The sequence below is a fragment of the Ascochyta rabiei genome, chromosome 19 (genome assembly GCF_004011695.2).
Source record: "Ascochyta rabiei chromosome 19, complete sequence".
NCBI lineage: Eukaryota > Fungi > Ascomycota > Dothideomycetes > Pleosporales > Didymellaceae > Ascochyta > Ascochyta rabiei.
Window position 1 is genome coordinate 300,808 of NC_082423.1, and position 12,440 is coordinate 313,247.

The 12,440-nt window shown below is 51.9% G+C and overlaps 5 protein-coding genes across 6 annotated transcripts, besides 1 other annotated feature; 3 read left to right on the plus strand and 2 right to left on the minus strand.

Moving 5' to 3' along the window:
* Positions 1-890: 890 nt before the first annotated feature.
* On the minus strand, positions 891-2,575 carry EKO05_0010309 (uncharacterized protein; the record flags this gene model as incomplete). 2 transcript variants are annotated; one of them, XM_059637726.1, is made up of 3 exons in its annotated part: positions 891-1,662; positions 1,713-2,251; positions 2,324-2,575. In XM_059637726.1, the coding sequence occupies 3 exons, from the start codon at positions 2,573-2,575 to the stop codon at positions 891-893; spliced, it is 1,563 nt and encodes a 520-aa protein (XP_059493709.1). The 2 variants fall into 2 exon arrangements, with proteins under 2 accessions (XP_059493709.1, XP_038794365.2); XM_038943151.2 differs by having other exon boundaries at positions 1,713-2,575.
* A 1,292-nt stretch (positions 2,576-3,867) lies between these two features.
* On the minus strand, positions 3,868-4,538 carry EKO05_0010310 (D-tyrosyl-tRNA(Tyr) deacylase; the record flags this gene model as incomplete). The annotated part of the gene is made up of 4 exons (XM_038943103.1): positions 3,868-3,951; positions 4,011-4,204; positions 4,253-4,483; positions 4,532-4,538. 4 exons carry the CDS (start codon positions 4,536-4,538, stop codon positions 3,868-3,870), a joined length of 516 nt encoding a protein of 171 aa, XP_038794364.1.
* Positions 4,539-4,949: 411 nt separating this feature from the next.
* On the plus strand, positions 4,950-6,948 carry EKO05_0010311 (general negative regulator of transcription subunit 5; the record flags this gene model as incomplete). The annotated part of the gene is made up of 3 exons (XM_038943153.1): positions 4,950-5,204; positions 5,254-6,833; positions 6,888-6,948. The coding sequence occupies 3 exons, from the start codon at positions 4,950-4,952 to the stop codon at positions 6,946-6,948; spliced, it is 1,896 nt and encodes a 631-aa protein (XP_038794363.1).
* Positions 6,949-8,336: 1,388 nt separating this feature from the next.
* Positions 8,337-9,830, plus strand: EKO05_0010312 (uncharacterized protein; the record flags this gene model as incomplete). Its single annotated transcript, XM_038943093.1, has 3 exons — positions 8,337-8,515; positions 8,624-8,898; positions 8,947-9,830. 3 exons carry the CDS (start codon positions 8,337-8,339, stop codon positions 9,828-9,830), a joined length of 1,338 nt encoding a protein of 445 aa, XP_038794362.1.
* A 568-nt stretch (positions 9,831-10,398) lies between these two features.
* EKO05_0010313 (Peptidylprolyl isomerase) lies at positions 10,399-11,720 on the plus strand (the record flags this gene model as incomplete). Its single annotated transcript, XM_038943094.1, has 5 exons — positions 10,399-10,408; positions 10,460-10,527; positions 10,580-10,844; positions 10,893-11,057; positions 11,110-11,720. 5 exons carry the CDS (start codon positions 10,399-10,401, stop codon positions 11,718-11,720), a joined length of 1,119 nt encoding a protein of 372 aa, XP_038794361.1.
* A 589-nt stretch (positions 11,721-12,309) lies between these two features.
* Positions 12,310-12,347: a tandem repeat.
* The last annotated feature ends 93 nt before the right edge of the window (positions 12,348-12,440 follow it).

The window sequence follows — 12,440 nt, forward strand, 5'->3', positions numbered from 1 at the left end:
TAATGATGACACTTCCGCGAGTTTAAGCGTTTCAACAACCGGGCAGCCAAGTCCCTTAAGTAGAACCGCGGATCGCGCCAGCTACCCCAGAGCCAAGTTAGCACGTTCACGCATTCCAGTCAGAGAACTCGGGAGAGTCCGGCTGAAGGTACCATTGGGCCGACCGCTGAGCCCGAGGAAGCTGGCATGGTGAATCAGCGGCCTGCACGAGCTGCTAACGCTGGAGTGCTGCAGGTAATTCCCTCGGCCCAAGGGGAAACCACGCGACTGAATGTGTGACTGGTGCAGATCCGGTGGGTGAGGGGACCATCGGACAAGAGCTTTGACAAGGATGACGTTACGTGCCAATTGCTTGGACTGGGTTTCAGCTTGGGCAAAGCACTGCAGTTTGCTCACTTGCGACTTCTCACCTCGCTGATACTCATACAAAGCTGACAGTGTTCGTGGCACGCGACCTGCGTACGGCTTCACATGTCGAAACGTGTGCGCTCTTGGACGAACTGTATGACATGTGAATGTGCATTTCAACCCCAGATTTCGCGCTCGGGTGCACTAGGCCGGAAAAGACATCCCCGCATAACCTCGGCTGTCGCAATCAGAATGGATGGCCAGAACGTTTCGACAGATGCATCATGATGAACGCATATGGGATTTGAGATTGAAGAAAACGGCCACAGACCAGTCTTGGAGTGGCGAGGTTTGTGAAGTACGTACAGCCTCAGTAACCGTATATCCTGACGAGCAATTGCTGCACAGCTATCAATTTGACATCTCAACTTCTGTGCGTTGAGAAATCAGTTCTCACCCGTCTGTTAACCTCGTCATCCTCACATCAATTGAATTTCTTTTTGACAGCGTTGCCTTTGCCCTATTACGTGTATTAGATTACATCAACGATAGCCCTTTAGCAGCCCATACGAGTGGCTCGCAATCGCTGCCGAAATACCTCTCGACAGCGGCCACCGTTCCCCCTCGAGCAAGGCATGCGGGGCAGATCCACTCGAGCACGACACTTGCCTTGCAGCATGATAGCAGAGCAGTGCCCTCAAGATGGAGTCAGCCAAGCTGATAACTTGGGGAAAGCCCAAGCAAAATCGCTGAGCTAAGAACAGCTTAACGAGTATCCTCCGGTATTCGCCAGCATACTTTTGCTCACGCTGACTTCTAACAAAGAGGTCCATTTCCGAAAACCCTATACCGCGGATATCTTCAAGACGAAAGTCGGGGTGTTTCGGAGTCGCATTGTATGCAGGTTCGGCCGGGGCACAACGTAGCTTCTTGAGCAATGACCAATTCAAGCTATTCAGAAGGTCGCGGCTGTGGTGGACAAAGCTCCTTGATGACTCTGATATGGACTGGCCGAGTAGTTGCGTAAGCAGCTCTGGGCGAGATACCCAGCATGTCCGGTTCTTGTCGTCTGTGAAAATGCATTCATGATCAAATGCCTCCAGTGTGGAAGCGTAGTGGACGAAACGCGAGTAGAATTCAGGGGTCAGAACGCGGATCTCGAACTCCTTGACTGCCTGTCCTCTAGCGGAGCGAGTAATATCGATCGTTTGTTTTGGTGAGTCAGGAATTGTAGTGTGGAATATGATACGGAAGTCGTCCTGAGCTGCGTTGACGAGCCCACTGAGGTAATTGTAAAATATTCCATGAAGGGTTCTGCAAAGCTTAGTGACTCACAAATCAAGATTTCTAGTTTTCGGGCTTACATCTCTGATGAAGTTGGTAGTCGACCCAGGCTGGGTGTGAGTACCTCTGGCCGGAACCACACATGTAGACCTCGTTTGTAGAACAGGTTGAAAGCTTCCTTCAGGATTCGTGGAAAAGTCACTAGGCCTACCCCCCACCAAGACATTATGAACCAAGATGCACCCAACAAGCCAAGCTCTTCGGGATCGAGCGGGTTTCCGACACAATTCAAGCGCGCTACGACCTTTGCATGGTCTTTCGAGGACTTCAATGTAATGGTATTGTCGATCATAGGAGTGTCGTAGCCTGCGTAGGGAAATGGGTTCTGGGCCCTGAGCGCATACGAGCCTTTGCGGGAATTGAACGGCGAGACGTGGAAGTCTTTTACCCAGAGATCGGTGAACCGCGTTTTCGAGCCGATAGGTACTTCTTGCCCATCGTCTTCCTCATGTGTAGATCCTGGCGTCCGAGGAGGGTTGGATGTGCTCGTGCCGTTCAGCAGATAGATGCGGCGCTCTCCGAACGTGTTGTTGACTTCGAGAATCATCTTTTTGAGTTGCTGTTCTCGGTTATAGATGTACCAGAATGATACAGGATTGAAGGAGTATCCGAAAAAGCGCGGGGCGGTTACCAAATAGGCGTATGACCAGTCGGCATCCTCGATGTTCTGGTCCCTCATGAAGGTCTGTAATTTTCCATAGAACCCAAGTTTCCTGTTGCCTCTGGTGAGGTAATCAGCTGCCCTTACACGTAACCACCAACTTCCTAGCTCTTGGTCTGTCCCGGTCGCAACATCGCGTCCGTCGGCATTCACACCACCAGGAATGACCGGAAATCCACATTGAAGATACGAGTACTCAAATGCGTGACGCTTGGGGAACATCCGTGCATGTTTCGTTTCGCATGGAAATATTCTGGCCTTGGGATATTCCAAAGTCCATTTTGTAACATCCTCGGGCAGCTTGTTCAAGTCCGTGTCGTTGCCAGATTTGCATCGTGATCTTAATCCCCGGATAGCGACTGGGACTATGAGGAGAGCAAGGACCACCAAAGAAGACCCCGCCGTTACGCCAGATGCGTCCCAGCTCTTTTGGAGGAGACTTTTCAATTGTTCTCTCGCTAACCAGGCAGTAACAATACCAAAGACCCAGCAATCAGTGGTTAGTTGGCGGTCTCCAAAGGACCTTCGAACACCTGCACCGAGCGCCCACGTGGCGAAAGAGGCAAACATCATCGTGTCACACTCGTAGGCACAACTGAAGCTGGAGTGGAATGGTTTTTCAAACGAGAAGGCCGTATAGGCCACGAGACACTATGCGCGATATAATTTTGAGATTGTTGCTACAGCGAAGACCGAAAAGCTCTCGAGACATTCATCTAGCCTTGACACGCGCTAAGCCGCATTTTCACAGTCGATATGCAGGGTCGATCCTGCGGTCGCCTCACAACTCCTGCCGTGGGATTGCAGCCCCGGAAACAGACTGCGGTTCCTCTTTGAGCGTTCGTCGCTCCAAGTGGAGTCTACGCGGACGGTTTGCATTCCGAACCACAGATGCCGATGTTGCCGCAGGTCGGCGAGCCAGCCGTCATTCGAAAGCAACCATTTTCAACGTGCGACTAGCGAATCATATGTGTTAGAAAAGGCAATAAGCCCCATCAAAGTTTACCTCAGCCACACCGGGGCGCGCCAACTTTCCCAGCTCCGTGACTTTTAACATGCACTTCTAGTCTCTGGCGATAAAGTCTAGAGCAGTCGGATGCTACACATGCTTGTTACGCACGCGAGCCACGCATAAACGGCAGTCGGGTGGTCTCCACTTCGCCGAAGCAACAAGCAGTAGTCGGCGATTGATCCGAATGATCAGCGAGGATTTGAAATGATCCTGTGAACAGGATTCCATTTCTTTACTAAACTAATCGCGACGGCCACACAAACCATCGAATAATGCTCAAGGTCACTCCGACAATATACACGTTGAGCTTTGGGCTCCCCCGACCGTGTTGTTATTCATCGTCACTAACGTGGTGCGTCGCAGCGTGATGCAGGTATAGAAAAGGTCCATCTTCTTGACTGATCACTGTAGTCACCAGGCGAGCTCGATTGTGTCAAAGTCCGTAAATGATACCTAGAAAAGCTTTCGAACGGCACAACGCCCAGCAGCGTCACGTTGTTGACTAATGTTTCGTATTGACAGCTACGTTAGCTTGAGCATTGTCGCTAATTGCCTTCGGTGGGGTCGTATCGATTTGTATGGTCACCTGGCCCAGATGTCAGTGTTTGGTCACACGCAAGGAATTTTGTCTTAAAAATCACTTACCGGCCCATCATTGATAAGTGCAACATCCATCATCGCAGCAAAGACGCCATTCTTGACCTTGTCATGGCCGAACTGGTCCTGCACCTGGTTGAAGAAATGCTGATACAAAGTCCTGGCCTTGTCTCCACTCGCAGACTGATGGAAGTCTGGCTTATTGCCCTTTTTCGTAGTAGCAAGCAATGTGAATTGAGAGACTGTGCTACCTTAGTTGAGTGGGACCCGATCTCACAATCTGTGCGTACCACATAGAATTTCTCCGTCGATCTCTTTCACGTTGAGCTTCCAACGCCCGACAGGGTCTGTTGAGTTATCGTCCCATAGCTTGGTCTTTAAGATTTTGGAAGCCATGGATTCTACGTCCTTTTCTGTATCATCTTTCGATACGGCGGCCAACACCAATATGCCTTTCCCAATTGATGAAATGAGTTGGCCATCGACAGTGACGGATGCTGATTTGACTCTCTGTAGCACAGCTGTGCAAAATCAATGGCTAGGTCCTGATTGGCTTGCAGTAGACGTACTCCTCATGATGGTGGGGTAGCTTTTTGTTGTCCAAGACGCGAAGGAAGAAAAGACCAGAACTTGAGGATGTGTTTATTAGAAAGAGACAGAATCACACATAAGAAAGGCACGAGTTTGAACACCTTCGGTATGCTTGCTCCGACGACGTTGGATCTGACCAAACGCGTGGACGCGGTGCCGGGGGGGGGGGGCGCTATGCCTGCTTAGCAAAGAATCCTTGGCGCGCTACCTCACTTGTGGACGCATTCGACCTTCACGCTCGCCAACGCCGACATCTGGACAAACACTCCCTAGCCATTGCGACTGCTCAAACGCCCCCGCGATCGCCTCCGACGTTACCATCTCACAGTCTCCGCACGAATCACACACAGCGCACCCCGTCACACGCAGGCCCTCGCGCGAGGCTACGCAAACACAATGGCAGCTCGCAAGCTCCAACAGGAGATTGACAAATGTTTCAAGAAGGTCGCGGAAGGCGTTGCGACCTTCGAGAGCATATACGACAAAATTATACAGACGTCAAACCCTTCGCAGAAAGAGAAGCTGGAGGACCAGCTGAAGAAGGAGATCAAGAAGTTGCAACGGTCGCGCGACCAGATCAAGACATGGGCCGCTATGAGCGAAATCAAGGACAAGAAGCCGCTGCTAGAACACAGGAAGCTGATTGAGACAGTAGGCGGCTGCCAATCGTGGAAGACGGTTTCATGCTAACACTGCACAGCAAATGGAGCGGTTCAAGGCCGTCGAGAAGGAAATGAAGACAAAAGCTTACTCGAAAGAAGGGCTGTCGCTAGCATCCAAAATCGATCCAAAAGACCGAGAACGAATGGAGATGGTCGAGTTCCTGCAGCATATGAACGAAGAGCTGGAACAGCAAGTGGAGAAGATTGAGGCTGACGTAGAGATAATGCATGCAAGCATGAAGAAGGGCAAGAAGTCGGACAACTCAAAGGCGGAGCGCATAGCGGAACTTGAGGACGCATCGGAACGACACAAATGGCATCAGGGCAAGCTGGACTTGCTGCAACGAGCGCTGGAGAACAGCAACGTCGACACAGAACAGGTCAAGGAGATTGAAGACAGCATCAAGTACTACGTCGAAGAGAACCAGAGCCCTGATTTCATGGAAGACGACACAATATACGATGACTTCAACCTTGACGAAGAGGAAGCCATCTATGGCATGGGCAACGAGGCAGATCGCGTCTCTTCACAAGACACACAATCAATTACGGAAGAACCAGAAGCAGAATCTCGACCGGCGGTGACGAAGGCAAAATCCAGCGAAGCAGCAGGCGGACGACGGTCCTCGACACAGCTGAAGTCGCCTCTACCTGTACTGGCGACATTACATACACCGTTACCAGGCGCGTCAAATACAGCAACAAGCTCTATGAAGCCAGCACCGATACCAACACGGACGCCAGGCGAACCGCTAAAATACGCATCGGCAGCCGCAGCCGCGGCAGCGAGCGACAAGAATGGTGTAGGAATCGCCCCTCTACCGCCACCACCAGGGTTGGTCTCGGGGCTAGCCCCTGGACGCTCGAGTGCTACTGCCTCGCCAGCAATATCGAGTGTGCAACCGGCAGCACGCGTACAACCGCCTGCCGAGGCGCCAGCACAATCACAGCCGTCCAAGTCACCAGCGGCCACACCAAGCACGCCGGCCACACCAGCCGCAGAGAAGCAAGATCTGTCACGTCCAGCGTCGACTGAAGACACCAAAGCGGCAAGCAGGAACAAGACATCAGCACCAGAGCCGGCTGAGGAAGAAGAGTCGCAAACAACAACAACACCGCCTCTCACCAATGGTGAATCACATGCCGACGATGAGGAAGAGGAATCTGTGTACCATCTACCATCAAGCTTGCAGGATCTGCTCGACTCATTCGAGGCTACCAAAAACGATATCAGTGCGTCTGCGACGAAACCTCCTAACGAGCGCATGCTCGTAGCGTCGATGGCGACCGCACCAGACTCCGCAGATACTGAGGCACCGCGCCATTACCGCCCTCAAAATCCGTATCCTTTCACGCCCTCACACTACCCACAGGAACCGCTGGCGATATTTGACGACCCTCGCCTCTATTCTCGCATTGAGACAGATGCACTTTTCTACGCCTTTTACTACCGCCAGAACACATACCAGCAGTATCTTGCAGCCAAGGCGCTGAAGTCGCAGAGTTGGAGGTTTCACAAGCAGTATCAGACATGGTTCCAGCGCCATGAAGAGCCAAAGGCAATCACAGAAGATTACGAACAAGGGACGTATAGGTTCTTCGACTACGAGAGCACTTGGTAAGTCTGGGATAGCGTTCTCCACGCGTTTGTGCTTTTGCTGACATGCTTTAGGATGAACCGGAGGAAGGCAGATTTCCGATTTGCCTACAAGTTTTTGGAAGATGATCTATGATCGCAAGTTTTTCTGACCTCTAGCAGACCATGATATGGATCATGGCGGTACCGTTCTGTATTGAGTATAAGTAGTTCCGGAATGGGTTCCAATGCGGAACATTTTGTTCGCTTCTCAACCATGAAGCTTTTTTGCACAATCTTCTCGTTGCATGCTGAATGCAATCGAATTTTTCCACGATATCAAATCAAGTATAATCAAGAAGACAACGAACCAGCGAGCTTTCTGTTTGCTGGGCGGTTGGTTTCCTACGCTACTCTAAGAATGTGGGAACACCAGAATTTTCATTCATGCAACTTTCAGACTATTCTAACATGCAATAGCTGTAGGCTTGTTAGAAGACTTCTGACAATTTTCATAAGAAGCTGCATGGCAGATGGTTGTCGCCAATATATGCTTAGACGGAAAGGTCTTGCCACGTCAGTCTTCACTTTTGTGCGTCAAGCTAAGCTTTACATGGCATCCATCGTCGTTTGCCGGCCGATACCAGAGACACCATGCGCAATACACGCGCACTCGCAGGTGCCTAAAGGAAGGCCTGCTCCAGCAAATGTTGTTCAGAGTGTTGGAACCATATGCTCAACTGGATGTCGTTTGCTCGAATATTCAAACTACCGCATATAAAGAGTTTAGCCTGTCTTTCGTCGGAAATAAGATTCGATACAAAGCCGAGACTAGATCCGCTTGCCCTGCCGCCTGCCCTGCAACGACCCCATTATTGGAGGCGACTTTCAGCCGTTACCAACGTACAGCGTCACTCCCAGGAACAGCAAGATTGAAGAAGAAGCAAGCTTGCATGGGTTCTTGCTCAAATCACCTACGTGAACTCACCCGAGATCCCGATTCTACTTGCACCGCGTGACCGGCCAACCAGGGTTCAGCAGTATCTTGTGACAGACATCCCGTGACAGTTTTGTTACTGCTGTGCTGTGCGAAGGTCTTGAGTCCAGTCATAGCCGTGGAGCCCGTGATCCAGGGTAGCGCAAGGCTCGCAAACAAATCACATGCGGAAATTTTGTCGTCGAAAGGCTATGACGTGTGACGGGTTAAGCATTCGCTAGCGTCACATTCATTTGAATCAGGCAGCGCAACGACAGGAAGAGCCCTCTTCCATACACTGCGGCCTCATCGTTACTTCTCTATTTGTTCCCCATCAAAAATCATTGCCTTGCCACCGGCTGTGACTCATGTCGCATAATCCTCACATATATCAATACTCGACTGATCTCCCGTTACAATAGTCGCACATACCTTGCCTGCGGACCCCCGCATTCGAACCGCCCAACCGCCAACCGCCACTTGCCAACGTGCACAAGGTGTGGCTCGCAAGCTTCTAGATTGCAGAATCCCTCAAGGACCGCTTCGGTACCTGAACATAGTCATTCATCATGCGCGACCTACGCAAACAGGCTCTCGAGAGCCACAAGACCATGTCGCGCAAAGCGCGCACCAAGATTGCCTCTGGCGCCTCTTCAGCAGCTCCCTCACGAACTGCTAGTCGCAACGTCAGCCGCGCTCCCTCCGACGACGATGATGACGGCTACCTCAGCGATGGCACTGCATGGAGGTGAGTTCTGAAAAGTTCCACAACTGTTTTGTTGTTTCTCCACACCGCGTTCCGCAGTGTGACATCATACCCGTAACGTGAGTGTCGCCCTAACATTGTCGCTCACAGTACCAACTCCATCGACGAGATCCTCAACGGCGAAGATGTACAAATATCCGAAGAGCAGTGGAAGGCTGAGCTCAACGTGCGCATCGAGCAGATCACGAACCTAAAGCGCAGCAGCACTGAGGGCCGCACCGAAAGTCTGAATGCCTACGCGCATATCCTTATGGCGCGCTATGCCAACGAAGAGATTGAGCCCCACGTCAGGGAGCTGCTGCAATCGATACTGCGAAGCATCAGACAAGAGACAACGGACCGCGAAGCTGTAAAGGCGCTTAAGGGTACGACAAGAACTGCACCCTCTTTATGGTGACGCTAATATCCGATAGCACTTGCTGCAACCATTGTGACACTCGACACTGGCGACATCTATGAGGACGTTGCCGTCGAGCTCAAGCGAGCGATCCAATCCGAATTTGTGGAGGTTCAGATCAACGCGATTCACTGCCTTGGTCTGGCAGCTTTCTTCGGTGGAGCTGGAGAAGACGATATCACAGACATCATGACGTTGTTCCTCGAGATAATCGAGTCCGATGGTGCATCCATCGATGCCCAGGACAACGGCAACGTTGTCGTAGCTGCTCTCGAGAACTGGGGCTTGCTCGCAACCGACATCGAGGACCTAGAGGAAGTGACAGAAACAGCAATCGAAGCCTTTGTAGATCAGCTCGAGAGTTCTGATGCTGGTGTGCAAATCGCTGCGGGAGAGAACATTGCATTGCTGTATGAAAAATCGTACACGGCACAAGAAGATGACGAGGATATTGAGGGAGAGGCCGAAGACGAGGATCATCCGGAGTACCAGAAAGGTGGTGAGAAGCTGGTGAAGCGTTACCAAGTCTATCGCAACCAACCCAAGCTGCTGCACACTCTTGGTGAGCTTGCCAAGGTGTCTACCCGAAGAATCTCGAAAAAGGATCGCAAGACACTGCACTCTTCATTCACGGATATTCGCAACTCAGTCGAGAAGCCATCACGCGGACCAGGATACTCGACGGCCATAGATCAAGAGAGTGGCCGGGCGTACGGAGCTGGCAGAATGAAGGTTCGCATCAACCGCAACCTTGAGGTTAGGATCGACAAGTGGTGGAAGTTGATCAGGATGAATGCCCTCCGGAGAACGCTCCAAGGAGGTTTTGCATACCACTACGACCAGAACGAGGTGGTCTCCTCCGCTTTACCGTTCTCGATGGGCCGCGGCAAGAGCTGGTGAGCGACGTTTATCTGTTTCTCTAAACACGGCACTCCTGTTCGGCCCGTACATGCATCAATCACTAGTTTGCAATGGCATTCGGATTACCCCCATTATTGTTTGTTGTCATGGGTAGGCGTACGCAGAATAGTAGAAGTGGTTCTTCCTCTCTGATGACTGCACATGACGACAGTGCCATCCTGGTGACAGGCGATATGCGCACGGTGCGCAGGACCACGCCCCACATTGCCCCTCACATAGCTTGTTCATTGGCTCTGTTGTCTAGACGACCAATCCCGAAATCGACAATGCTTGCTTTCACTCTGCAAAAGCCCCTGGCATACTACTGGAACATGTCGCTCACCGCCTTCGTTAGATCGTGCTGGAGAGTCGTACCTGCTGCAAGGTAGCTTGGTGGGGCAGAGTGAACAACGTCGAGAAACTTCTGGCGGCTTCACCGGAGCCCTTCTTCTCCCCCGTTCCATTCCTCAAGTCTTGCTTAACACTGCACCGACTCACTATTGCACTCACTACCTCACACTGAAATACGGAAACTTCGCACTATCTTGACAGGGTAAATTGAGTAACCATGGCTGACAGTAAGCTCGCTCTCATGGATAGGCAGACGCGCAGTTGCTGACGATACATAGAGCGCACTCGTTGCTTCTTCGACATCGCCATTGGTGGTGTGAAGACTGGTCGGATCGCCTTTGAACTCGTCCGTTTACCACCAGCCTCGACCGCATAACAGTCTGCTGATACCCACATAGTACAATGACATCGTCCCCAAGACAGCTGAAAACTTTCGCGCACTATGCACCGGCGAGAAGGGTGTCGGCAAGGCCGGCAAGCCTCTCCACTACAAGGGCTCGAGCTTCCACCGCGTTATCAAGGGCTTCATGATCCAAGGCGGAGATTTTACGGAAGGCAATGGCACCGGAGGTGAGAGCATCTACGGCGAAAAGTTCGAAGACGAGAACTTTGAGAAGATCCACGACAAGCCGTTCTTGCTGAGCATGGCAAACGCTGGACCAGGTGAGTTGGGCAATCAAGGAGTGTGCGACTGTTGCCAATAGACATCAGGCACCAACGGCTCTCAATTCTTCGTCACCACCGTTCCTACACCACATCTGGACAAGAAGCACGTTGTGTACGGCGAGGTCATCAACGGCAAGAGCATTGTTCGACAAATTGAGAACTTGAAGACACAGAGCGGCGACAAGCCATGGCAGGACGCTACCATTATCGGTAAGAGAATGACACACATTACTTAGCAGGTTTGAAAGCTGACACCGCTTAGACTGCGGTGAGCTCACAGGCGATGATTACACCAAGGCAGTCGAGAAGACACCTGACGTTACCGGCGATCCATACGAGGACTTCCCGGAGGACCAGAAGTCGAGCGAGGAAGAGTGGGAAGGCGCACAGATCCTGAAGATCGCAACCGAGCTGAAGGACATGGGCAATACGGCGTTCAAGAGGCAGGACCTCAACCTGGGCATCAAGAAGTACCAGAAGTCGCTCCGCTACTTACACGAGTACCCTGCGCCAGCAGACAACGACCCTCCTGAGCTCTGGAAAAACCTCCAGGCCTTGAAGATCACCGTTTACCTCAACCTCGCCCTCCTTCAGAACAAGACCAGCCAGTACACCGAGGCCGCTGACAGTGCGACCAAAGCGCTAGACATTGAGGGTATCACAGAGAAGGACCTTGCGAAGGCATACTTCAGAAGGGCGCAAGCAAAGGCCGGCAAGAAGAGCGAAGAAGACGCGCTGACAGATCTGACCGAGGCCATCAAATATGCGCCAGGGGACGCAGCGATTGTCAAGGAACTCGATATTGTGAAGAAGAGGGTGCAGAGTAGGAAGGAGAAGGAGAAGAAGGCGTACGCAAACGCATTCAACTTCTAGAAGTAAGCCTCGAAGGCGATGAGAAAGAGGGAGACATGGTAGCACGCCGGTGCGACTGAGGGAGATGTAATGGAAAGACGGTTTGGTAAAGGTGCTATGAGTCGTTCTGATGGTTGGGTCAGCTTTCGTTGCGCGCGACTAAGCCTCATGTAACTCTAGCGATCCCAAATATACAGCATCGCCGAGGCGAAGGATCAGAAAGCACGAGAGCCCCACTTTACCATTCTGCTTACATGAATTCTCACTCGGCAGGGCTGGACGCCTCAATCATGTCACACTCTCGGAGCTTTTATGCATCGGATACGAGCCTTTGAAAGCTGCACATGCTTCTCTTTATACATTTCAACACCCCCCCACCCACCTTTGGACCACTTCAAAACGATTGCAACATCTTGATCATCTTGGCTGTCTGAGCCAAGAGCCGACGCCATCAACGACATCCACGCTCCTGCAAGCCTGGTCACCAATCAGATCCGTGCTCCACCAACTCAACGCAAAAACATGGCGACGCAATACGCACCCGTCAGGCAAGATACCTCGTACCCCGCACAGCAATGTATGCCCCTCCCCTCCGGCCTCAAGCCTCCTGACGCTACATGCCACACGCCACACGCCACAGGCCACACGGGGCCTCTTGTTGTGTTGGAGGAATCTATCATGTTGACCTTGTGCGCAGCGCCAATGCAAATGTCTCCCAACGCGAACGCAGACTGGCACGCG